This window comes from Microcaecilia unicolor, chromosome 9 (genome assembly GCF_901765095.1).
Source record: "Microcaecilia unicolor chromosome 9, aMicUni1.1, whole genome shotgun sequence".
Taxonomy (NCBI): domain Eukaryota; kingdom Metazoa; phylum Chordata; class Amphibia; order Gymnophiona; family Siphonopidae; genus Microcaecilia; species Microcaecilia unicolor.
The window spans coordinates 172,712,437-172,740,006 of NC_044039.1; the positions used below are offsets into that span (position 1 = coordinate 172,712,437).

At 45.0% G+C, this 27,570-nt stretch overlaps 1 protein-coding gene across 1 annotated transcript in view; it reads right to left on the reverse strand.

Annotated features, from left to right (window-relative positions):
• Positions 1–27,570, reverse strand: part of ARMH4 (armadillo like helical domain containing 4) — a 190,913-nt gene that overhangs the window by 134,676 nt on the left and 28,667 nt on the right. The window contains exons 3-4 of the mRNA XM_030215271.1: positions 25,590–25,826; positions 17,461–17,670 (exon numbers count right to left, since the gene is read on the reverse strand). Of these exons, the coding sequence (XP_030071131.1) occupies positions 17,461–17,670; positions 25,590–25,826 (447 nt within the window). The remainder of the gene's footprint in view (positions 1–17,460; positions 17,671–25,589; positions 25,827–27,570) is intronic.

Consider the following 27,570-nt stretch of genomic DNA (forward strand, 5'->3'; position numbering starts at 1 on the left):
GGGATAGTGCTGGGCAGACTTATACGGTCTGTGCCCTGAACAACACAGTAGGGTATACACAAAATTAGCACATATGAGTTATCTTGCTGGGCAGACTGGATGGACCATGCAGGTCTTTTTCTGCCGTCATCTACTATGTTACTATGTAACAGAAGAGCAAAATCCACAAAGAATGGGGTGACAGTATTGGATAGGGCAATGGTAAGAGGGGTGCAAACCAAAACCTAGGTAGAGTCGAAAGAAAGCCTGATGGAAAAGCCATGTTTTCAAAGCAACTTTAAATTTCGTAAAAGGAACCATCAATATAAACTGTTGAAACATAGGAGGAAGGGAAGGAATGGGATTAGATGGGGGGGGGGGGGGGAAATACTGTTTAAAAAGTTGATGTGCACATTGTTTATTTAATCAAGTTTTCTTGTATTATCCTTCACAAACTGGACATTGTATTCAAAGAATGGAGGCAACTGTTGTTTATGATTTATTTTTGCAAACATCAATAAAAAATGATGAAACATAAATTTCGTAAAAGGAAGTTCAGCTTGGATAGAAAGGGGCATAGAGTTTCCAGTGAAAAGGGGCATAAGTACCTAAGTACATAAGTAATGCCCATACTGGGAAAAGACCAAGGGTCCATCCGAGGCCAGCACCTGTCCACGACAGCGGCCAATCCAGGCCAAGGGCACCTGGCAAGCTTCCCAAACGTACAAACATTCTATACATGTTATACCTGGAATTTTGGATTTTTCCAAGTCGTTAGTAGCGGTTTATGGACTTGTCCTTTAGGAAAACCGTCCAACCCCTTTTTAAACTCTGCTAAGCTAACCGCCTTCACCACTTTCTCCGGCAACGAATTCCAGAGTTTAATTACACGTTGAGTGAAGAAAAATTTTCTCGATTTGTTTTAAATTTTACTACACTGTAGTTTCATCGCATGCCCCCTAGTCCTAGTATTTTTGGAAAGCGTGAACAGAAGCTTCACATCCACCTGTTCCACTCCACTCATTATTTATATACCTCTATCATGTCTCCCCTCAGCCGTCTCTTCTCCAAGCTGTATAGCCCTAGCCTCCTTAGTCTTTCTTATAGGGAAGTCGTCCCATCCCCGCTATCATTTTAGTCGCCCTTCGCTGCACCTTTCCAATTCTACTATATCTTTCTTGAGATGCGGCGACCAGAATTGAACACAATACTCAAGGTGCGGTCGCACCATGGAGCGATACAACGGCACTCATTATAACATCTTCACACCTGTTTTCCATACCTTTCCTATAATACCCAACATTCTATTCACTTTCTTAGCCGCAGCAGCACACTGAGCAGAAGGTTTCAGTGTGTTATCGACGACGACACCCAGATCCCTTCTTGGTCCGTAACTCCTAATGTGGAACCTTGCATGATGTAGCTATAATTTGGGTTCTTTTTTCCCACATGCATCACCTTGCACTTGCTCACATTAAACATCATCTGCCATTTAGGCCGCCCAGTCTCCCAGTCTCGTAATGTCCTCTTGTAATTTTTCACAATCCTGTCGTGATTTAACGACTTTGAATAACTTTGTGTCATCAGCAATTTAATTACCTCGCTAGTTCTCCCATCTCTAAATCATTTATAAATATATTAAAAAGCAGCGGTCCTAGCACGGACCCCTGAGGAACCCCACTAACTACCCTTCTCCATTGTGAATACTGCCCATTTAACCCCACTCTCTGTTTCCTATCCTTCAACCAGTTTTTAATCCACAATAGGACATTTCCTCCTATCCCATGACCCTCCAAGTTCCTCTGTAGCCTTTCATGAGGTACCTTGTCAAACGCCTTTTGAAAATCCAGATACACAACATCAACCGACTCCCCTTTGTCCACATGTTTGTTCACATCCTTCAAAGAATTGAAGTAAATTGGTCAGGCAAGATTTCCCCACACAAAAGCCATGCTGACTTGGTCTCAGTAATCCATGTCCTTGGATGTGCTCTGTAATTTTGTTTTTAATAATAGCCTCTACCATTTTCCAGGCACCGACGTCAGACTCACCGGTCTATAATTTCCCGGATCTCCCCTGGAGCCTTTTTTTAAAAATGGGCGTTACATTGGCCACCCTCCAATCTTCCGGTACCACGCTCGCTTTAAGGATAAGTTGCAGCAAAGAAGAAAGCACTGTGTCTAGTGGCTTCTTCGACTTGGGAGGCAAAGACAATAATCGTTAAGAGAACGGAGGAGCCGAGCTGGAGTACATAGAGTAGTAAGATTAGAGAGGTAAGAAGGCAGGCCAGTTCTAAGAGCCTTAAAAGTCAAAGGAGAACCTTGTAGACACATTATTACACATGGGTGAAGCATGGGCCACATAACTCACGAAATACTGTAAGTATGCAAGCCTTTGCCGCATTTAGGTCTCACAGTTACACCAGGGCCACTGAGAGGGGAGGCAGGGAGGGGCAAAATTCCCCGGGCCCGGGCCTCCAAGGGGGGCCCGGCACCGGGATCTCTCTCTCTCTCTCCTGCTCCTAACAGGACCCGGGTGATCGCGTCCCGATAGGAGCAGGAGAGAGAAAACTCTGACACCGGGTCCCCCTCGGAGGCTGAACTTCGGGCCAGGGCCTCTGGTTTGGCTGGCAGGGTCCCCCACCAGGCCCCGCCAGCAGAAGAGGTCTTCCTCGAGCGCTGCTCTTCTTCACTCTGCCGCCTTGCCTGCCAGCAGCAGCTTTTCCCCTCAGGCTGCACACGCTCAGTTTTGAAACAGAGCATGTGCCACGTGAGAGAAAAAGCAGCCATGGGGCAGGCCATGTGGCAGAGTGAAGAAGAGCAGCGCTGGAGGAAGACCTCTTCTGCTATTGGGCCTTGGGATCCCCGCCAGCCAAGGTAGTTGCAGATGCAGCAGACAACAGTGGCGATCCTAGGGGGGGGGGGGGGGGGGGGGGCGGCGGCGACAATCCTGGGGGGCGGCAGCAGCCCAGCCCCAGTCCCAGCTCAGTGTCTCGGCAGCCCTGAGTTACACCAGGTCTATGGCTGGTGCAATGGTGCCATGATATGCTAGTATTTTATAACAGAATCTGAGCACCCAGATACCACTATAGAACAGGCCCCTCACCATGCGACATCGGAGCACTTAAAGGAGGCATCCACTTATAGAATTGCCACATACGTTGGTGAATGTCTTCAGGTCCCAAGACAAAGGTGATAAATAAACATTTGAAAGCATGCAAAGAATTATGCTCCATGGGACAAAGTCGAATATCCTCCTAGTTAACACAAATATTGTGACAGTTCAAATATCGCTGGATATGTAGTTGTTTAAGTGGCTCATTATTTTAGCAGAGTAGAGGATTCTGCCTTCCAGTGCATTGTCACTAACACAGAGGTCTCTTGCTACCGCAGATGAGATGGAGAGCAAAGCTCTATGACAATTACAAGCACGGCAGAAGAATGAGTTTGGAACAGGGCAAGACTGTGATCGGTTTTAAATCAGTGGTTCTCAAATGCCATTCTTCAAGTAACCCAAGCAGACCTGGTCTTCACAGCAACCAAAGTATACAGCGGCAGTAGCAACTGTGTTAATCGAAATGCCAGCACTAGCATTTAAATTCATAATTATATTTAACACAACTTAAACTATGGTCAGAAGTACTGAATATAAGTGTAATGTAGTCAGCAGCACTGCTACTATCCACTTAGCAGGCCTAAACTAAACATATAGAGGTAAGGTAGGATGGGGTCAGGGTGGCAACTTGAACAGATGTAGGGGCAAGAAGCTCTTACCTAATTACAGACTGTGGGACAGCCATGGTAGTGCAAGGGGAAGACCCGAGTTTACCCAATTGAGTTTGTTTTTCCCCCAGGTTCAGACCAGTAGACATCGGATGGCTTCGTGCTTTCTAATACTAGAATAAGTACCCAGGAGCCGGAGCATGCTGGAAGGGTGAAAGAAGCTCTGAGCGCTTTAGATGACAAGGTAAACGACATGGTAACCCTGGTACCACTCACTCCGCTCACAAGCACCAGCTAAGCTCTCCAGGTCAGGTACCCCAGGACCAGGATATACAAACAGAATTCGGAATGTCTCGAGCTCAGCGCAGGCTGGGGCAGGGTTTTATCCTGGTAGGCCATAGAATAATCTGTTCTCGGGCACTTTCCAATTCTCTCTTTCTCAAATTAGAGGTAGCAGTCTCATGTGTTTGCTTCAACTTGCTTTACTGAACATCAACTTAAGTGAACAATTTCATAAACAGTCAACTTGTTCTGTACAGTTTCAGGACACCAGATGATCGTGGAATAGCTTCAGACATTCTTTCCCAATGATATCAAGGCATGCAAAGTCAGGATCAGCTTATCTCAGCCTCTATTAACTCTCCCCTCTCAGATCAAGGTTCCTTTGAGCACACAATGATAGTCCTACCAGAAGTGAGGCTCTCTCACTTCTCCTACCCAGGGTGTCTTTTCCCCAGGCCTCCTTCTTGTTCCCATACCGAGAACACTCTGCAGACACCCTCTGCCATGTGGCAGAGGCTTCAGTCACCACACACTCCTAATCCCCCTATCTTGGTTCTGAGATTTCTCCCTCATTGCTCAGGGCCTCAGTGGAGATGGGCAACCAAAGACCAGAACTTTCGCAATGCAACCTTTTTTATTAAGTCTTGGTCCTAGCCACTAGGGCTGGCCCTTCCCATATCCACCCACCAAGCTGACAGTCCCAGCCCCTGTTCTCTTAGAGACCTCTCTGAAAATCCTCTCTCCTACTGCCTTAACACAGGGGCACTTTTCGGGGGGGGGGGGGGGCACATTGATATCTTTTATGTAAAGTTCCTGCTTGAGCTTGTAAAAAGATTGTAATAAAAATAAAATATAAAATAATATAAACACATAGCTTGTCCAGATAGCAGCTGAACATCACCGCCATCTGATAATTTTCTTGGCTTGCCCTTGCTCTGCCCTCCCTTCATCCATTGTATAGCACAGATAGTATCGGCCTCCTTAGATGGCTTTTCAGCCTGATGCTACCCAGAAAATCCATGGATAACACAGAGTTATACATTCACTGGCTGCCTATAACTCCATCTGAATATCAGCATCTGGGTTTCAAAATCAGATCTATCGGATTCATTGTGGATATCCTAAAAATCAGACCTGTTTGTGAGTTATCAAATTCTGGATATAAGAAGCACTGTTTTAACTCAGATTTGTTGTAAGGAAGGGTCACAGGGATTAACAAAGTGTAGTTTGATCACTGCTAACCAAACTATCAATGCAAACATAATGCAATGGTTGTCCTTATTTTGAACTGACAGTTATAGCAATAAACTTCCCCCAATCTAGTTTACCGTGCACATTCTGCCTACCTTTCCTAAGGCCACACAAGCAACCGTTATGAGTCACTTTCTTCCTCTGCCCTACTTGCCACCATCTTGGGGTAAGGGTCAGGGCAACCAAGATGGAGAATGATCTTAGAGACTAGGAAACGTTGTGAAATGGAGAGATAGAGAAACAAAGAGGAAGATAAAATCAGGGAAGCACTGAAGATTTGGAGTGACACAAGAATGACAATACAATACCCCACCCGCATTGTCTGACCGAGAGAAAGGTACTAAAGTGCTAGTGAGCGGTCTTCCAGACAGCTAAATATCAAGAACAAAATAATGATGCCTCAAAGTGAGAATAAACCAATGGAGCGGAAGATCCAGACTTGAATGGCACTTTAGAGCCAAACTGACAAAGCTGTATCATTAGGAATTCATGGGTTTTTCAAGTTTTATTGTTAGACTGAAGCTATTTTTAGTCAGGCTGTTTTTTAGTCTCTGTTTCATACTTTGTATTGTTTTATGCGTTCTGTAAGCCATTTTGAATGATCACCAGATCAGGAAAATGGTGTATAAATGTAAGCAAATAAATAAATTATTAAAAGAAAATGTGAGAATGACTTCTTGCTGACACTGCCTGCTACCCACGTAAACAAGCTACACAAGCACAATAGGTACACTGACTATTTTAGTACAGCAAATACTGAGGCTAATTAACACGAAATCTTTAAAGATGGAGGAAGGTGGATGTTTGCCAACGTTCTTTCATATTCAGCTCCCATAGAGTCTTTCACTTGTCCTTGATATACATCTTCAATTAGGATCCTGTGATTTCACCCAAATTCTCTCTGTGTTGCCCTTATAAGAAAGCAGCTTCCTCTGTATACTGTGGAATATTACAAACATTTTGGGAGCAATTCACTATTGTAACATACCTAGCCCTTCTCCCCCTCCCCATGATGTCCTCCTTGCATGGAAATAGGCTTCTTCAGAATAGATTCTCCTTAACTTTTATGCTGTCCTTAACCACACCCCCGATGATGAAGCTTGCTCTGATTGGGTCTCTGAAAATGCTCTTGTCCTCTGGGAATGCATCTTTTCTGATTGGTCCCCTGTATTATTTTAACCTGGGAACTTGACCTACCTTGCCTTTAGATAGGGCTCACATGTAACTTCCTGGGGAGGTGACTTACTTGGCTGCTCTGTTATGACTGACTTTGGCTTGCCTTTTGTTTCTGATCCAGTTCTGCCTACCTTGACCTCTGCCTGTTATTACTGCCACTCTGAGGCAGATGCAGCAACCAAACGTAAAAAAATCAAAATCGTTAAAGTCCCTAACGATTTTAAAATAACGAAGAATGCACCAAAAAAAAAGTCACACATGCTGAGATCGGTATTGAAACGTACAATGTATCAAAGAATCACAATACACATCGTTAATCGGCCCCCAAATCATGCGCAGAGCAGCCAAGCGTTATGTTAGCTGCTCTGCGCATGCCACAAACAGTCAAAACACAGTCAAAACACAAGCACATGGCTCCCAAATCAAAACAAAAAGGGTCGGGAGGGGGCAAAGGCGCTCGTCAGGAGCGTCCTGTATGGCCGTCCTTGCCGCCCCCCCCCCCCACCCGTGGTCGCCGTTCCCCCCTGCCCCACTTCCCCTGCATTCTAAATTAAAAAGCAAGAAGAAAAGCAAACGTACCTTTAGCAGCCCCGGCCCCCCTCCCTTCCTCACTACTCTGTCTCCCCTCAGCTCCGCCTCCCGACATCCATCGCCCTGTGCCCCGCCCCCTCTTGGGGTCGTTGCCGCCATTCCCCTCCTCCATCAGGCCCCCCTCCCTCTTACCGGGCCCGTGTAGCGCCTCTCTCCTCTATCCAAAGGCGCTGCACGGGCAAGAAGAAAGCTGATGTCTGCCTTCACCCAGCTTCGGTCGCGCTTCTCTCTCCTCCTGGGCCCGCCCCTGTCTGACGTCGGTAACCTACGTAGGTTACTGACGTCAGACAGGGGCGGGGCGCAGGAGGAGAGAGACGCGCGACCGAAGCTGTGCGAAGGCAGGCATCAGCTTTCTTCTTGCCCGTGCAGCGCCTTTGGACAGAGGAGAGAGGCGCTGCACGGCCCGGTAAGAGGGAGGGGGCCCGATGGAGGAGGGGAATGGCGGCGACGACCCCAAGAGGGGGCGGGGCACAGGGCGGAGGATGTCAGGAGGAGGAGCTGAGGGGAGACACTTCTGTGTTAGATCCGAGTCGGGCTCTAGCGACCCGTTTGGGCTGGGCAAAATGTAAAAAAATCACAACACAGAACAGTTCAGAATTGCTCTAAGCTTCGGTTTTCTTGGGACAGAGTCGGGCTCTAGCGACCCGTTTGGACTGGGCAAAATGTAAAAAAATCACAACACATAACAGTTCAGAATTGCTCTAAGCTTCGGTTTTCTTGGGACAGAGTAGTGAGGAAGGGAGGGGGGCCGGGGCTGCTAAAGGTACGTTTGCTTTTCTTCTTGCCCGTGCAGTCTGAGGACAGGGATGCATGCCTAGAAAAAAAATATTTTTGAACTCCTTGGGGCTTGTAGAGGCTTCTGTTTATGGATTGTGCCTTTCAGTTTCCTTTTGACCAATCACAGCTCTGCTAATGCGCTGGGATTGGCTCACAGTTTGTTTGTTTTTTCACTTTACTATTTTTCCTGGCACAGAGCTGTCCTAACGAGAGGTCCAGACCTCTCATTAGATTTCCTGCCTTTTTCCTGCGTAAAGGCAATCGGAAAAGGTTAGTGCATGTCGTTTCAATGGGGTTTTCACACTAATTGCTCATCTCCATTCCGTTTTCGTTAGCTGCTGGCTTCCTCGGTAAAAGCCCTTTGATGCATGCAACGGATCAAATTTTCCTCGTTGGAGGGTCATTAAAGGCTCATTAAGCTTTAGTGCATCTGCCTCTCTGTTGCCACAAAAAGGAAAGAAAGCAGTTTTGTTAACCAGTTTCAATGATTTTGATTAAATTGCTAGTATAAATACTTTTAAATAAATAAATAGACATCAAATATTTTCAGGACCATATAGGGCCCTTTTACTAAGCTGTTCTAAAAAGGGTCCTGCACTAGTAGCGGGGGCCGTTTTTGCCGCCACCTGAGGTCCTTTTTACCACAATGGGTAAAAAAGCTGAAAAAAGACATTGATATGCAGTACGATTGCTTTTACCATGTGGCCATATGGGGGGAGAGCACTTACCGCCATTCATTGAAGTGGCAGTAGGGGCTCCTGCGCTAACCCTGCAGTAACCAGGCAGCGAGTGGCGCTGCCTGATTATTGCCAGGTAACCCCGTGGAAATATTTTTTAAATATTTCTGCTAGTGCCAGAAATGCCGCACACTGGGGGTGAAACTACTGCTGGCGCCTATGTTGGACCGATGGTAGCTCCAGATTGGTGCACTTAAGCCCGTGTTGAGCTTACCACCACTTAGTAAAAGGGCCCCGATCTTTGTGAATAGATAATCTTTGCCTCTACAGAGTGATTTCAGAGGACTGGTAATGGGCAGATTTGGTTCCTGTTCATGACAATGAAAGAAATGATTGCACTGCATCTCGGTTAATCTAACCTCAGTGTCTAAGGGGCCCTATTGTTAAGCTGCGCTAAAAAGTGGCCTGCACTATAACTAGCACGTGGGTTTCCTCTTGCACTGAGGCCACTTTTAGTGCATAAAGGGGCCCATTTACTAAGCCACAGTAAAAAGTGGCCTGCAGTAGTGCGAACGTGTCTTTTGGGCATGCGCCAGGCCATTTTTTACTGCATCTAGGGAAAAGGGTCTTTTTTTAAGGGGCCAAAAAATGGTCATGCACTAAAATTGAAAACCAGTGCGCATCCATTTTCGGCCTGAGACCTTACTGCCACCCATTGACCTAGCGGTAAGGTCTCACACGTTACCCATACAGTAAGTATGCAGCGCGTGCGAACTGTTGCTTACCGCCAGCTAAGCGGCCTGTGGTAGAAAACAGAAAATTATTTCCTACTGTGGGATTCAGCGTGCGCCAAAGTCGGAATTACCACCTGGCTCATGTGCTAACCAAGTGGTAATGTCAATTTTGCGCATGCTGGACACGCATTAGCCTTTATGCTCCTTTGTAAAAGGGTCTCATGGTGCCACTTTTTATGTATTTCCTATTTCTTCAATTAATGGCCAAGTGCTAATTTCCCAATTAGCAAGTAACTATTAGCGCAGGAGCCCTTACCGACAAATTTACTAGGCGGTAATGGCTCCAGTGATAACCCTGCGCTGATGGGTTGGCATACGGTAATGTAGCTGTGCTAACCGATTAGCACTGGGCCCATCTACTCTCTGCACCCAAATATGCCCCAGCACTAAAAACACTAACAAGTATTTTTTAGCGCATGGGAATCAAGCGCAGCTCCCAAAACTTTGGCGGGACACTTGAGTGTGCCCCATGGTAGTGTTTCACCGCGTGGGAAGCACGCATTAGTGCTTATCACCGCTTAGTAAAAAGGCCACTAAATAAATTAATGAAACCAGTGTTAAGAAAAAGATGGTGCAGTTTCTGGAATTAGAGGATCCAAAGTAGCATAGTTTCATTCTGGGTTTTGGGGTTTCTTGTCTTTTTTTTTACCACACGTATATCGACAAATCTGATCAATTTTTTTTTTTCATTAAATGGCCAGAAAGCTGAATCAGGGAAGAGCACGATATAAAGTGTATTGGAGTTCAGCAAGGACTTTCACACAGTTCTGCATAGGAGATTTATAAATAAACTGAGCACTCTGCGTTACAACTGGATGACTGGGCGACGAGAAAGGGTACCAGCAAGTGTTCACTTGAAAGAAAGGAGCATTACTAGCGGTAGGCTGCAGGGATCTGCCCTCAATCCTTTTCTTTTTCCAGCGTTTTCAAATCATATTGTGGAAGCTTATTGGGAAATGTTTGCCCATTTGTGTGTGATACCAAAATCTGCAACAGAGTAGGCATCCTAGATGGTGTGGAAAATATGAGGAGAGGACTAGCAAAGTCTCTGAAACAGTCCAGAATTTGAAAGCTAAGATTTAACACTAAAAAAAATGCAGAGTCGTGCATTTGGGCTACAAAAACACAAGGGAGCAGTGCAGTATAGCAAGTTAAGTTCTCTGTACACAGAACAAGAGCAGAATCTAGAGGTGGTCATATCTGATGCTTTTAAGATGGCCAAACAGGAAAACAAGGTAACAGCAGAAGTCAGAAAGTGTCTGTGTGCATAGGGAGAGGGAATGACTAGCAGAAAAAAGGAGGTGATATTGCCTCTGTCTAAGACTCTGGTAGTATAGTTCTGGAGACTGCACCTTCAAAAGGATAACAACCAGATGTATTTGATCCAGAAAGCAGTTACTAAAATGGTCAGTGGTCTTCATCGTAAAGCATATGGAGAGAGACTTAGGGCCCTGTTTACTAAGCCGCATTATAGGCACGTTAGTGTCTTTAACATGCGTTAACCATGTGCGTGCCTACAATATCCCTATAGGCACCTACACGGTTAGCACATGTGCGCTAATTGTAGGCACGTTAAAAAAGCTAACGCGCCTTAGTAAACAGGGCCCTTAAAAAGCTAAACGTGCATAACCTGGAAAAAGAATGGGAGAGGGAAGACATGTTTATATTTATTGAGTGCTTGCTGTACCGCCTTTACAAGACTGGTAGATCACAGCAGTTTACAGAGTACTAAAGGGCCCTGTTTACTAATCCGCGCTGTAGGCATGCAAACATTTTAGCATGTGCTAAAAATTAGCGCACACTAACACTAGAGACTCCCATAGGAATATAATGGGTGTCTCTATCATTAGAATGTGCTAAAAAGTTAGCTCGCCTACAGCACAGCTTAGTAAACAGGGCCCAAAGCTTGGAAAGGAACGCCATACTTTACAGACAGGAAAGAAAACACTTCATCCAGCAAACAGAAACTAACATCCTTTGAAGGAGAAGAGAGAGAAAGTTGTTCTTTAAATCCCAGACCATGCCTCCATCTCTCATAGCTGAAGGACTGGGAGCAGGACCACAGAAAACAAACACGAACAGGAATGGAGGTGTGGTAGACCCTGAACAATTTTCGAAAGACTGTGTTCATAAGGAGCTAGCTAAACTAAAGGTGGACTAAGTGATGGGCCCAGATGGCATACAAGGGTACTGAAGGAACAGGGATTTCTGGCAGCTCCACTGGCTGACCTTTTTAATGTTTCTCTAGAGTTGAGAGTAGTAGAAGGGTGGATGTGGTCCATCTCCACAAAACAGGAAGTAAGAAAGATGTTGGGAAGTACAGGATGGAAAATCTGATTTCTGTGGTAAATAAAGAATGACTCAGGGACAAAGTTTGTCCCCGTTCCCACCCCATCCCCACGAGCTCTGTACCCGTCACCGTGAGCTTTGTCCCCATCCCCCACCCCATCCCTGAAAGCTCTGTCTCTGTCCCCGTGAGCTCTGACCCCATCTGCACAAGCCTCAAAACAGTTATGTAGTACAACACCAGAGATATAGAAAGATATGCATTTACTCCTGTACTGTACAAAATATAAAGATGGCACATGCCAGGAATGGTGCTAGGGGAGTACAACTAGGGCAATTGCCCTTGGCCCCTGACCTGGGATAGCCCCAAGACTGCTGGAAGCTGAAGAAAGTGCAGCCTGGTAGTGGGCTTTGTTGTACTGTCCCAAATTTATTACCTGGGCCCTAGCCATGTCCAACAACAGCTCTGGCAAGATGAACATCTCAAATCTGACATACTCTAATCACAAAATAGAAAATAACATTTTTTTTCTACCTTTTGTTGTCTGGTCATTTATTTTTAAAATCATGTTGGTCTCAGATTCTGGGTTCTGCTTCCCTCTGTCTTCTCTTAACTCACTCATCAGGTTGTCCTATCCATTTGATATCTCTTCTCTCTCCATGTCCATCATCCATCTTCCACTTCTGTGTTCCTATCGTCCCCCACGTTCAGAATCTCCTTTCTGTGCCCCTATACTTCCCTGTCTAGTATCTCCCCTGTGTTCATATCCCCACATCCATCATCACCTCTCTATCCTCTCCCCCTGTGTTGAATAACTTCTCCCTTCTATGTCTGGCATATACCATCCCCACACAGCGTCTCCTCTTTGTGTCTCTGATCCCTGTGCCCCAACCCTGCACATCATTTCTTCTCTGTTACCTCCCCGTGTCCAGCTTCTCCCCTCTCTTTCTCTTCCACACCAATGTGTCTCTCTTCTCCAACCCAACCAGGTTTCTCTCCCTCTCTTCCCTCCACCCCTTCCAGCATCTGGTTCACCTGCCTGCCCTCTTTCCTTTTCTCCTGCCTGCTGTGGGTTCAATATTTGCCTCCCTCTTCCTTAATCCCCTTGGTCCAGCACCTCTTTCCCTTCCTTCTAGCCTCCCCCCATGGGTCTAGCCAGCACCTCTCTCTTTTCCCTCTAGCTCCCCCATGGGTCCAGACAGCACCTCTACTATTACTACTACTAATAATAATAATAATCATTTCTATAGCACCACTGTACATATGTAGCGATGTACACATTATACACAGGTACTTTCTCCGTCCCTAGAGGGCTCACAATCTAAGTTCTTTGTACCTGGGACAAGGGAGGGTTAAGTGACTTGCCCAAGGTCACAAGAAACAGCAGTGGGAATCGAACCCAGGTTGCCAGGATCAAAGCCCGCTGCACTAACCTACACTAACCATTAGGCTACTCCTCCACTCCTCTCTCCTTTCCATCTAGCTCCCCTCCTCCCATGGATCCAGGCAGCACCTCTCTCCTTTCCCTCTAGCCCCCCTCTCCTCCCATGGGTCCAGCCAGCACCTCTCTCATACATACATACATAGTAACATACAGTAGTAGATAATGGCATTCCTTTCCTTTTAGTCCCCCTCCTCCCATGGGTCCAGCCAGCACCTCTCTCCTTTCCCTCTAGCCCCTCCCCCTCTTCCCATGGGTCCAGCCAGCACCTTTCTCCTTTCCCTCTAGCATCCACTTCCTCCCATGGGTCCAGCCAGCATCTCTCTCTTTTCCCTCTAGCCCCCCATCCTCCCATGGGTTCAGCCAGCACCTTTCTGCCTTCCCTTTAGCCCCCCTCCTCCTCCTCATCGAGCACCTTTCTCTCTTCCCACCCATGGATCCAGCCAGCACTTTTCTCCCTTCCCATCCTCCTCCCACAGGTGTCACCTTCCTGCAGCCAGCAGCGATTCACACAGGCCGACTCCATGGCCTTCCTCCTGTCGTGTCCCACCCTCTCTACTACAACTTCCTGCTTTGTTGCTAAACAGGAAGCTGCAGTACAGAAGGCAGGACGCAGCAGGAGGAAGGCCACCCATGGAACTGGCCTGTGTGAATCGCTGCCGGAATGTAAGTGAAACCCACAGGAAGGAAAGGATATTTTTTTTACCACAGGAACAAGTCTTTTACTGTTATCACAGAGCAGTAAAAAGTTTTGTTCTCACATCCGTGGCAATTCTAGTTTCAGTGTTGCCCTTACCAAAGATTTACTGCAGTTTACCAAGGAATATCCGCGGTAATGGTAATCATGTCATTCTCTAGTGGTAAGTAAATTAATGGAAACGTTTTTACAACAGAGATAGTGAAGTTTCTGGAATTCAAAGGATTGCAGGACCCAAGGCAGCATGATTTCACTAGAGGCAGGTCTTGTCGGACAAATCTGATTAATTTCTTTGACTAAGTGACCAGAGAGATGGATCAAGCTAGAGCGCTGGATTTGGTATATTTAGATTTTAGCAAAGCCTTTGACATGGTTCCACATAGACAGCTAATAAATAAACTGAGTGCCATCAGTATGGACCCTTTCCTGACTGATTGGGTTAGGAACTAGTTGAGTGAAAGGCAATACAAGGTAAAGGTAAATGGAGTGCAATGTGAGAAAAGGGAAGGTACCAGTGGTGTGCTGCAAGGTTTGCTTCTTGGGACAATTCTTTTTAATATTTTTGTAGGCGATACTGCTGAAGGACTGTCTGGTAAGGTTTGCCTCTTTGTGGATGATACCAAAATCTGCAATAGAGTACACATCTCTGATGGTGTAGATAACATGAGGAAGGAACTAGCAAAGCTTGAAGAATGGTCCAGAATTTGGAGATTACAATTTAATACAAAAAAATGCAGTGTCATGTATCTGGGCTGCAAAATCCCAAGGAAATGGTACAGTTTAGGGAGCAAAGAATTTTAGTGCATCAAAGAGGAGAGGAACTTAGGTGTGATCATATGTGATGATCTTAAGATGGCCATACAGGTAGAAAAGGTGACAACGAAAGCCAGAAAGGATGCTTGGGTGCATGGGGACAGGAATGGCCAGTAGGAAAAAGGAGGTGATGGCATCCCTGTCTAAGACTCTGGTGAGACCTTGTTTAGAATATCGTGTACAATTCTGGAGACCACACCTTCAAAAAGATATAAACAGGATGGAATCAGTCCAGACAGCAACTACTAAAATGGTCAGTGACCTTCGTCATAAAGTTTATGGGGACAGACTTAAAGATCTCAGTATGTATACTCTGGAAGAAAGGCAGGAGAGGGGAGATATGATAGAGATGTTTAAATACCTCAATGGCACAAATACACAGAAGGCAAGTCTCTTTCAACTGAAACGAAACTCTGGAGTGAGGGGGCATAAGATGAAGGTGAAAGGACTCATCTGTGAATCTCTTCATAAAGGTGGTCAACAAATCCCAATAAATAAATAAAGGAGACAGACTCAGAAGTAACCTAAGAAAATACTTCTTCATGGAAAGGGTGGTGAATTTGTGGAAAGGTCTCCCGGTAGAGGTGGTGGAGATGAAAACTATAACTGAATTCAAGAAAGCTTGGGACAGGTACGCAGGATCTCTAGGGGAAAGAAAGGGATAGTAGATGGCATGGATGGGCAGACTGGATAGACCATATGGTCTTTATCTGCATTTATTTTTCTCTGTTTCTATAAGGGAGAGCCTTGTGAGTCAAGCATAGAACCTTGAAAAGAATCTGATAATGAACCAGTAACCAATGTAAATATTGCAAAAAAAGGGAACACATGGTTATATTTGCAAGCATTGCAAAGAAAACACGTAGCTGTATATTGAAGAATGTGAAGCCATTGAAGCTGATGTTTAGCATTCCCACATAGGCCATGTTGCAAAAATCCAAATGGGATATCAGGAAAGCATTAATGAGAGTATGCAGGGAAGAAGTGTCTAGAGAACCTCATAGGCATTGCAAGGCCAGAAAACCAGATCTTAGTACACATAAAATCTGTGGTTGAAGAGAAAGCAGTATCAATAATCACACCTAAATATCAAAAAGAATTGACTGAAGGAATTGGAGAATTAAACAGAGCGGGGACTAAGGTCGAATGGATAGAACAGCCAGTCACCCAACAGGCCACAGTTTTGTCACTGTTCAGAACTAATTTGTTGTCAGAGAGCCAAGATGCCATAGAAGGGCATTTTGAAAAAAACATTTAAGTCCCCCCTAAAAAGCCCATCCTGCTTGTAATGTCCAAAAATACCCATCTATCTTACAGCCATAATCAAACAGGAAAAATGTCTAGACTTCCTGTTCAATTATGTCTCTGAGATGGACATTTTTGCACTGAAAATGTCCAAAATGGATAGCCATTTTCCAAAGTGAAATGTCCAACTTTTGAACGACAAAAAACCCAGGGACATGAACATTTGTCTGGCATCATTTTCAAAAATATGGCCACACAGATGTCCCACAGTGTCCAAGTAGATCTGGAAGAGACAGAGATCAGGAGCATGACGATCAACTGGAAAGATCAAGATAATGTCTGGTATACTTATAACTCTACAATAGCAGAAATATAGAAACATAGAAAAATGTAAGCAGATAAAGACCATATGGCCTATCCAGTGTGCCCATCCATACCATCTATATCACTCTCTTAGGCTACTCCTCCCAGTACATGCATGGAAGAAGAACTGCTGTAAGGCAGCCAAGGTTAAGGGAAAAGGTTATGGAGTAGAACAGAGAGAAACTGGATGAATACTGGGAGAGGGGCTATGAGAGAGAGAGAGAATGAGTGAAGGCTGGAGAGGGGGTAAGAGAGTGTGAGAGAAAGTGGATGAAAACTGGGGAGAGGATATGAGAGAGAGAGAGAGAGAGAGAGTGGGTGAAGACTGGGAAGGGGATATGAGAGAGAGAAAAAAAGTGGCTCAAGGCTAAGGGTATAAGAGAGACAGCGTTGGTGAAGGCTGAGGAGGAAGTAGGAGAAAGAGAGACTGGATGAAAGCTGGGGAGGGGGGTATGAGAGAGAGAGAGAGAGTGGGTGAAGGCTGGGAATGGATATATGAGAGAGAGAGTCGGTGAAGGCTGGAGAAGGGACTATATGAGAGGGGTGAAAGTTCGGGAGGGTGAATGCGAGAGAGAGAGTAGGTGAAGGCTGGGGAGGAGGTATGACAGAGAGAGATGGAGAGAGAGGGTGAAGGCTGGGGAAGGGGTATGAGAGATACAGAGAGAGAGAGAGAGAGACAAAGTGTGTGAAGACTGGGGAGGAGGTATAAGAAAGAGAGAGTGGGTGAAGGCTGGAGAGGGGATATGAGAGAGAGAAAGAGAAAGAGTGGATCAGAACTGGGAGGGGACCCAGGCCATGGTGATATGTAAAACAAAAAGGTAATTGCCTCTTTGCTTCACCTATGAAGAGGGTGCTGTCACAGAGTTGACAGCCTGCTTTGGGAAGGGAGTCTGCTGGCTTCTACAAGTGATGTGCAGGGCACCCTAAAGTACTTTGCCTACAGACACAGAATAGGGAGAGACCCTATATATCAGTTTGTGAAAGAGCTACTGTTGGTCTAGGAAGGAGATCCCTTCTTGAAATACACTAAGGATAATATTGGAGGGGTGGGGAACGAGAATCAAAAGAGTTCTCAGCTGCTGGCTCCTATGTTTTTGGACTGGCTCCTAGATTTAATGAAAATTTGTAGAAGCCTGCACTCCCTCCCCACAAACACATCTATCCCCCTCGTAACCCCCCCAAAGAACCCTCCACCCCAAAGAGCATCCATCTCCCTCCCAAAGACTCCCCTACTTCCCTCTGGGGCGGTGGGGGTGCCAATGTGACCAAATCGCAAAGGGCACAATTATAGCTTTGATACAGCCCTGCTTGGATACCAGGCAAATTCCACTATCCAAATCCTTCCCACTCACAAAACTTACGCACCTTCTGATTGCAGCTTGTCCAGTCCATATGCTACAGTTGTACTAGCTTCTCTTAGAATTGGAGCCACTGCCGTATTTTCAGAGGATACAGACAAAGCCGTTGCCATGGTGACGAATTCTGTCTCCTCCATCTGGAGTTTTATTCCAGCTGGAGAAGTTGCAGGTTTAGAAATGGCCAAGAGCCCATCCTGTCCTGGGACCGTATTCAAGCCTGCAGAAATTAACAATAAGAAAGCCTATATTACACTTCACATTTAAAGAGGAAAAAGTGCAAATAAGGACATTTCAGAAATCAGACTCGCAGCAGCTTCATCAATATAAAGTTTACATTTTGATCAGATATAACATTTTAGCAAAAGTGTCCAGCAAATCTGTATAAAGTGTATCATCCCATTACAGCTGCAACCAAATCTCTACTTCTTTGGTATATTGCCAGGTACTTGTGACTACTATGCCTAGAACTACTTATAATTTCTATAGCACTAAAAAAAAAAAGGTTCCGTTACTCAAATGCTAGGCCACCCTTCAGGGGTAGCATGATCACTGAGGGACTCATCTCACAATAGCTAGGCCCCCTGCTAAAAGTCACAGAATCTATGACAAGGCAGAATTGGTGTGTAGAGCCTGAGCTCTTTCATTAAAACTTGAGGTCCACGGGTCAATTTTAGCAGACAATGGAAAAGGTGCCGGTATTCAGTACCCCCAAGTACCCCCTCAAAAAAAAAAGGCCTGGCGCTACTAGATGTATGCAGGACTGGATTGGCCACTGTTGGAAACAGGATACTGGGCTTGATGGACTTTGGTCTGTCCCAGAATGGCAATGCTTATGTTCTTATATTCTAACAAATATACTGAGAAACCCAAAGTTGTTCATATGAACAAAACAGAAGAATGGATATCTCACTCAAAAACAGATCTAACAGTCACACAATTGCACTATATAAAGTATGCAAGTAGAAATACCACATCAGTGGCACAACACAAAAGCAAAAGTGTAATATAAAAAGGAACTTTCATGCTCAAAATTCAGCTTTCTTATTGTTTATGGATGCCTTTTCAGTAGTCCTTCAAGGTGATTTTTATGTATTTAGTTCAGTACTTGATATACCACAAGGGATCCCTGAGGTGACTATCAGGCTCATTTTCGAAAGAGAAAGACGTCCATCTTTCGACACAAATTGGAAGATGGGTGTCCTTCTCACAGGGTCGCCCAAATCGGTATAATCGAAAGCTGATTTTGGGAGTCCCCAACTGCTTTCCGTCGTAGGGACGACCAAAGTTCACGGGGGCGTGTTGGAGGAATAGCGAAGGCGGGACTTGGGCATGCATAACACATGGATGTCCTCGACCCATAATGGAAAAAAAGGGCATCCCTGACGAGCACTAGGATGACCTTACCTGGTCCTGTTTTTTTTTTTTACGACGATGGCACAAAAAGGTGCCCAAACTGACCAAATGACCACCGGAGAGAATCGGGGATGACCTCCCCTTACTCCCCCAGTGGTCACTAACACCCTCCCACCCTCAAAATATATCTTTAAAAATATTTTTGCCAACCTCTATGCCAGCCTCAAATGTCATACTCAGGTCCATGACAGCAGTATGCAGGTCCCTGGAGCAGTTTTAGTGGGTGCAGTGCATTTCAGGCAGGCAGGCAGACCCAGGCCCATCCCCCCTAACTGTTACACTTGTGGTGGTAAATGTGAGCCCTCCAAAACCCACCATAAACCCACTGTACCCACATCTAGGTGCCCCCTTCACCTGTAAGGGCTATGGTAGTGGTGTACAGTTGTGGGGGGGGGGATTTGGGAGGCTCAGCACACAAGGTAAGGGGGCTATGTACCTGGGAACAATTTCTGAAGTACACTGCAGTGCCCCCTAGGGTGCCAGGCTGGTGTCCTGGTATGTCAAGGGGACCAGTGCACTGCAAATGCTGGCTCATCCTATGACCAAAGGGCTTGCATTTGGTCGTTTCTGAGATGGGTGTCCTTGGTTTCCATTATCGCCGAAAATCAGAAATGACCATCTCTATGGACAACCTAAATTTCAGGATTTGGGCTTCCCCGACTATATTATCGAAACGAAAGATGGATGTCCATCTTGTTTTGATAATACAGGTTTCCCCGCCCCTCCATCGGGACGTTTTGCGAGGACGTCCTCAGCAAAACTTGGGCGTCCATTTCGATTATGCTCCTCCACGTGGTTTACAATTTCTATTACAGCCACTGTCCCTAATAGGCTCACAATCTAAGTTATATATTGTACCTGGGCAAAGGAGGGCTAAGTGACTTGCCCACGGTCACACGAAGCTGCAGAAGGAATTGAACCCAGTTCCCCAAGATCACAACCCACTGCTGACTGTCAGACAACAGTGGCAACTGAACCCAGTTCCCCAGGTCTGCAACTCACTGCACTAACCATTAGGCCATTCCTTCACTCTGACAACAGTATTCACAACAGTACTGTCCTTGGTGGACTTAAAATCTATCCAGTTGATATTCAGAGCAATTTAACCAAGCAGGAGAGGTCCCTGCCCAGCTAAACTGTTCTGCCCAGCCCAAGGGTAATATGTGGCAGCCCTTAACCAGAAAGTACCACTGAATATTAGATCTGACTGCTGTGCAGTCTCTCCAGTTAATGCTAGGACCTCCAGGGCAGAGTCAGAGGTGGACTCAGGTACCCCTGATATTCAGTGCTGATGTCCAGATAACTAATTGGGCAAATAGGACCTCATAAAAGGCTGCCCTAGCTGTGCCCAGTAAATTTTCCAAATACTGGCACCAAATATCATCCAGACTCAGATAACTTCCAGTGGGTCACAAAGACCCACATGTTCAGTAAGTAAGATTAGGCCCAGCACTGAGTGTCTGGGACTGAATATTGACCCCTAAGTTTGCACCTGACACAATAATGAGTTAAGGACTAGATTCAAATACGTGCTGAGTGTTATTCTATAAACAGCGCTCCAAGTTGGGTGCTGTTTATAGAATAGAATGCAGCACTGGGATCTGCACCCAACTTTTGGCACAATGATTTACACCAACTGAAACCTGGTGTAAATCCTTGTGCGGAAATTAGGCGCGGATCCCCCAAATTCTATAATACTGTTTGCATCTTTAGTGAATGCCCCTGATTTACTACTACTACTATTTATCATTTCTATAGCGCTACAAGGCATACGCTGCTCATGCCACTCCCATGGCCACGCCCCCTGTTCAGTTGCGCACGAACAGGCAGATGATCAAAAGCAAACGCCGGCACTAGAGGCTGTTAGCGCCATACTAGCACCGGCGTTTGCTACCGCCCCATGATCAGAGCCCTCGAGTGCGTGAAACAACGCGCTTGAGGGCTCTTAGCGCAAGTAGCCTGCAAATGCATGCTAATCAGCGCTTAACGCATTCACCCCCAATGATCAGCGTCCAGTGCACCAAAGATTGGGTCGCTGGCCGCGACAAACCCTATGCCAGCTCCGAGCTGGCGTTAGGGTTTGCAGATGATTGGGGATGAATGGTGAGCCCAGTCTAGCATGCATTTGCATGCTGTCAGGCCCCCATTCCCCCCTACAGCAAACCTGCCAGCGAGGGCAGTTGAGGACATCCAAAATTTGGACGTTTCTGTGACGGGGCAGTTGAGGACGTCCAAATTTTGGATGTTTCTGCAATGGGCAGTTAAGGACATCCAAAATTGGATGCTTCTATGAGAAAGATGTCTTTCTCATACAAGCATCCAATTTTGGACGTCCTTAACTGCCCATTGCAGAAATGTCCAAAATTTGGACATCCTCAACTGCCCCGTCACAGAAACGTCCAAATTTTGGATGTCCTCAACTGCCCCGTCGCTATACCTCTGACACCCCCTTGAAATTTGGCCGTCCCTGCAACAGGGCAGTTGAAGATGTCCATCTTCCGATTTAAAGATGGGCATCCTTCTCTTTTCATTGGTCTCCAGCCCAGACCTGTCAAACACATGCGGGAGGATTGTGCTGAGCGCATGCTCAGGCACAATTGTCCCGCACTTCTACCCCGTAATCAGAGATAATTGCACTGCTTCAATTTGCATGCATTATCTCTGATCATAGGTCTAATAGCGCCCCGCGCTGTTCCAGCGCTATTTTAGAGTGCTGTTTGGAACAGTGCGGGGCTTTTGATCATCTGCCTGTAAAAGATTTACACACTCATCTTTATAGAATAGCATTTAGCACAATGCACGCGCAAATCCAAATTGTTGCCAATTAATGCCAATAATTGATGGTTAGCCAATGGGTTCATTACTCAATTAAACTGCATGCACAAATTGGGTGCGTGCCCAAATTTGCACATGTAATTTTGAGTGTCATATATAGAATCCAGGGATAAGAGAATTGCCCACAGTCACAAGGAGAATCACTGGGATCACTTCTCCAATTGCTTGAGTCAGGATATTGTTTCATGTCCTTCAGTGAAGCTAACCTTGTGAAAATGAGCTGAACATTATCAGCATGACCTAGATGCCATGTTCCTCTTTGGTTCAGTAGCTGTGTGTGTATATAGAATTAATTTTGCTGATGAGGGTCACCTTCCATAATGCTCACACAGCTCAGCAAGAGACCACAAGCTAGGTTTCAAGGCAATCGTGGCATCCCTACGAGAGACTCTTTGCTGACAGATAAAAATATAGAATCAAATGTAATTGAAGAGGTGAGTGCCAAAACCTGTTAAGTACAAAAAGCTGTTCTCTAGATAAATGCAAGTTTCTATTTTTAAGAATTTTAACCAACATAAAAAAAAAAATGTTCACTGACTGCCTTACAAATAAATGCCTTTTAATGCAAATTTCATACATCCAATGGCTTTCTATAATGGCAATCTGTTTCCAATGTGAACTCAAGAACAAATCTAGCAGTCACACAATTGCATGGGGTCCAATTAAACCCAATTACCCTCATAAGTACATGAGTATTACCATACTGGGACAGACCAAAGGTCCATCAAGCCCAGCATCCTGTTTCCAACACTGGCCAACCCAGGTCACAAATACCTGGCAAGATCCCAAAAAAGTACAAAACATTTTATGTTGCTTATCCCAGAAATAGTGGATTTTCCCCAAGTCCAATTTAATAATGATCTATGGACTTTTCCTTTAAGAAGCCGTCCAAACCTATTTTAAACTCTACTAAGCTAACCACCTTTACTACATTCTCTGGCAACAAATTCCATTTTCTCCGATTCATTTTAAATTTACTACTTTGTAGCTTCATCGCATGCCCCCTAGTCCTAGTATTTTTGAAAAATGTAAACAGACGCTTCACTTCTACCCGTTCAACTCCACTCATTATTTTAGAGACCTCTATCATATCTTCCCTCAGTCGTCTGTTCTCCAAGCTGAAGAGCCCTAGCCGCTTTAGCCTTTCCTCATAGGGAAGTCGTCCCATCGCCCCTCTCTGCACCTTTTCTAATTCCACTATATCTTTTTTGAGATGTGGCAACCAGAATTGAACACAACATTCAAGGTGCACTTGCACCATGGAGCGATACAAAGGCATTATAACGTCCTCATTTTTGTTTTCCATTCCTTTCCTAATAATACATAACATTCTATTTGCTTTCTTAGCCGCAGCAACACACTGAGCAGAAGGTTTCAACATATCATCAACAATGACACCTAGATCCCTTTCTTGGTCTGTGACTCCTAAGGTGGAACCTTGCATGATGTAGCTATAATTCTTTCTCACATGTATCACTTTGCACTTGCTCACATTAAACGTCATCTGCCATTTAGACGCCCAGTCTCTCAGTGTTGTAAGGTCCTCTTGTAATTTTTCACAATCCTCCCACGATTTAACAACTTTGAATAACTTTGTGTCGTCAACAAATTTAATTACCTCACTAGTTACTCCCATCTCTAGGTCATTTATAAATATGTTAAAAAGCAGTGGTCCCAGACAGACCCCTGAGGAACCCCACTAACTACCCTTCTCCATTGAGAATACTGACCACTTAGCCCTACCCTCTGTTTTCTTTTAACCAGTTTTTAATTCACAATAGGACAGTACCTCCTATCCCATGACTCTCCAATTTTCTCTGTAGTCTTTCATGAGGTACTTTGTCAAACGCCTTTTGAAATCCAGATACACAATATCAACCAGCTCACCTTTACCCACGTTTGTTCACCCCTTCAAAGAAATGCAGTAGATTTGCGAGGCAAGATTTCCCTTCACTAAATTCATGTTGGCTTTATCTCATTAATCCATGCTTTTGAATATGTTCTGTAATTTTGTTCTTTATTAATAGTCTCTATTATTTTGCCTGGCACCAACATTAGACTCACCCGTCTATAATTTCCCGGGTCTCCTCTGGAACCTTTTTTAAAAATCGGCATTGCATTGGCCACCCTCCAATCTTCCGGTACCATGCTTGATTTTAAGGATAAATTACATATTACTAACAATAGTTCCGCAAGTTCATTTTTCAATTCTATCAGTACTCTGGGATGAATACCATACGGTCTAGGAGATTTGCTACTCTTCAATTTGTAGAACTGCCCCATTACATCCTCCAGGTTTATAGAGATTTCATTCAGTTTCTCCGACTCCTCAGCTTTGAATACCATTTCTGGCACCGGTATCTCTCCCAAATCTTCCTCGGTGAAGACCGAAGCAAAGAGTTCATTTAATATCTCCACTATGGCTTTGTCTTCCCTGATTGCCCCTTTGACCCCTTGGTCATCTAGCGGTCCAACCGATTCTTTTGCCGGCTTTCTGTTTTTAATATACCTAAAAAAAACTTTTACTATGTATTTTTGCCTCCAACGAAATCTTTTTTTCAAAGTCCCTCTTTGCTTTCCTTATCAGCACGTTGGGCTTAACTTGACATTGCTTATGCTGATTCTTATTATTTTCAGTCGGTTCCTTCTTCCATTTTTCTGAAGGATTTTCTTTTAACTAACTCTAATAGCTTCCTTCACCTCACTTTTTAACCATGCCGGCTGTCGTTTGGTCCAGTGGCGTAGGAAGGGGGGCGGTGGGGCGGTCCGCCCCGGGTGCACGCCGCTGGGGGGGGTGTCCGCTCCGCCGGTTCCCTGCTCCCTCTGCCCCGGAACAGGTTACTCCCTGTTCCGGGGCAGAGAGAGCAGGGAACCGGCGGAACCGACGCAGCTCCCAGTGACATGCACTCGGGGCGGTTCGGCCCTCCCGCCCATCCCTCATCGCTTTCCCTCATAAGTACACACTCTGGGGGGGGTGCGCTCTGGAGGGGGGAGGGTGCACCATGCTGCACCCGGGGAGGGGGGGTGCGCAGCGGCAACCCGCCCCGGGTGTCAGCTGCCCTCGCTATGGCACTGATTTGGTCTTACCGCCACCCATTCACTTAGCGGTAAGGTCTCATGCATTAACCGTGCGGTAATCGTCTACGTGCATATAATGCGTATTACCATCCGGTTTCCGCCGCGGGCTGGAAAATAAAAATTATTTTCCAGCATGCATAGCTCCGAATTGATGCATATTGGGTGCGTATAGGCACCTACGCAGCTTAGTAAAAGGGCCCCCTAGCTAGCAGCTGCTGCTTTAGTGTAATCAATGGGGACTTCTGTGTACTCAGAATGCATCACTTCACAAGTGGATATGTGAGCTTCATGGCACACAGGATTATTAGATACCAAAGAACTTGTCCAGAAATCGGGCCCTTTGATTAGCTATTGATAACATGTATTGCATCAGAGAAGAGGACAGATCCATAATTCCCTCTGCAGCTCTGTGTGACCCTGGGCAAGTCACTTAACCCTCCATTGCCCCAGGTATAACAGTAGCACAATGTACTTCTTAGATTGTGAGCCCACTAGGGACAAACCCAGTTCCTGTAAAATGATACTGTAAACTGCTTGGGTCTAAGCATTATACAAATACTGAAATAAAATAAAATTAAAACCATGGTGAAGGGAAATAGCTGGCTAACTGTCGCAGTTATCTGGATATTTCCATTTGAATACTGGACCCATATATTTTCGTTCACCCTCCAATTACTCTTTTTTTCAGATATTATTTTCATTCCGCTCCTCCATTCCAACTTCTACAAATGCATATTCCTATCATGCTAAATTTTTCAGCATCATAACATGTTAGTGAACGTTCTGGACTCATGAAACCTCCTACAATACCTTCCGGAGTTTGCACAAAGGATGAGGGACTGGCGGTGTGAGAGACATCAGCTGCTACAGACTCTGGATTCTTCCACTGCTGGCTAATGCTAGAAATGGTCTGCGTTTCAGATGTGGTCTTTTCTCGGTGGACCATCAGGCCTGACACTTCTGCCATTCCTTGCGTGGGATGTATTGACGTAATGGTGACAGCGGTTTCTTGACTTGCTTCTGCTGTGACTTCATTAGGACCTGCAACTGCAACATTTTTTCTGTTTAATTTTGAGACATAAAACATTCCTGATTCATGGTAAGAGGCTTTTCAAAAAGAAAAAAAACTTTACTTAGTAAATTAGCAGCTCAAAGATCTGAAAGTTAAACCCAGTACATCCATGCAGTAAATCCTGATGGCTTTGCACACGCAACCAGTCTTTAAACATGTACATATTGCACCATCAACTAATGCATGCTGATGAACAGTAGATTCTTGTGTAGAAGGGTTTTTAGGAAATCCAGAAAAGCTAAGATTACCAGTGGATATCAGGACTTACCATGTCTCACATAAAAAAAATATCACAACAGATAATAAATGACAGATTCAAACAATACCACAAACTCTCAGATTTTTCCCACCAATTTTGGCATGTGCTGAAATAAAACCTAACCTAGGCCTCTGCTCTTCTTCCATTGGTTATATTTTGGCAGAACAGGAGAATGAGCCTGGAGCTCTGCTCTCATCAGACACACCGCCAGAGCAGATAACAGATGGGAGTAGGCGGGACAAACTGGCAGCCATGTTTGACACAATAAGGGCCTTATTCCATAACAAATTGTTCCAGAGACACAGAAGGAGAAAAAAAAAGTTGCTTTTGAATAAGACCCCAAGCACTTATATTTTCTATAAGGCGTAAAAACTGTTAAAATAAATTCTCAGTGGAAGAAGATTGGTTTATTATACTACTAATCTCAAGTAAAGGTTGTGAACACAATTTGACATTAAAACAAAATGGCAGTGCTCCCATTTGCTAATACCACAGTTTTTAGTTGTCTGGTAAAAAGCTGCCTGTTGCATTAACAGCACTGAAAGCAAACAACCTTTTTAACTATTTGTCTTATTACTGGTGATGAGATACCTGTCCCAATTAGACCAGTTTCTTGATCTCAAGCTCAAAGTTGCATCTCTCAAATCACTCAACCAACCCTCCCAGGGACTCGGGATTCAATTTTAAATAAACCAGAAGAAGCCTTTTGGAAAACATATGATGCTATGCATAAAAATGTTAATTTTTTGATCTGACTCTGTGATTCCTCTTGTAGCACTATGGCATAGCTTGGAGAAGAGATGGCTGAGGAGAGATATGATCAGGGCTTTTTTTGAGGGGGTACTCGGGGGTACTGAGTACCGGCACCTTTTCCAGTGTCTGCTACAATTGACCCATGGACCACAAGTTTTAATGAAAGAGCTCAGGCTCAACACACCAATTCTGCCTTGTCATAGATTCTGTGACTGGTTGCAGGGGGCCTGGCTATTGTGGGGTGAGTCCCTCAGTGATGGCCTGGCATTTGAGTACCGGCACCTTTTTTGCTAGAAAAATTGCACTGGATATGATAGAGGTCTATAAAATACTAAGTGGAGTGGAACGGGTAGAAGTGAATCACTTGTTTACTCTTTCTAAAAATACTAGGATTTGGGGGCAGGCAATGAAGCTACTACGTAGTAAATTTAAAACAAACTGGAGAAAATAAAAACTCTGGAATTTGTTGCCAGAGAATGTGGTAAAAGCTGTAAGCTTAGCAGAGTTTAAAAAAGGTTTGGATAATTTTCTAAAAGAAAAGTTCTTAAACCATTAAGATGGCCTTGGGAAAATCTATTGCTTATTTCTAGGATAAGCAGCATAAAATCTGTTTTATGGTTCTGGGATCTTGACAGATACTTGACACCTGGATTGGCTTCTGTTGGAAATAGGATACTGGACTTGATGGACCTTTGGTCTGTCCCAGT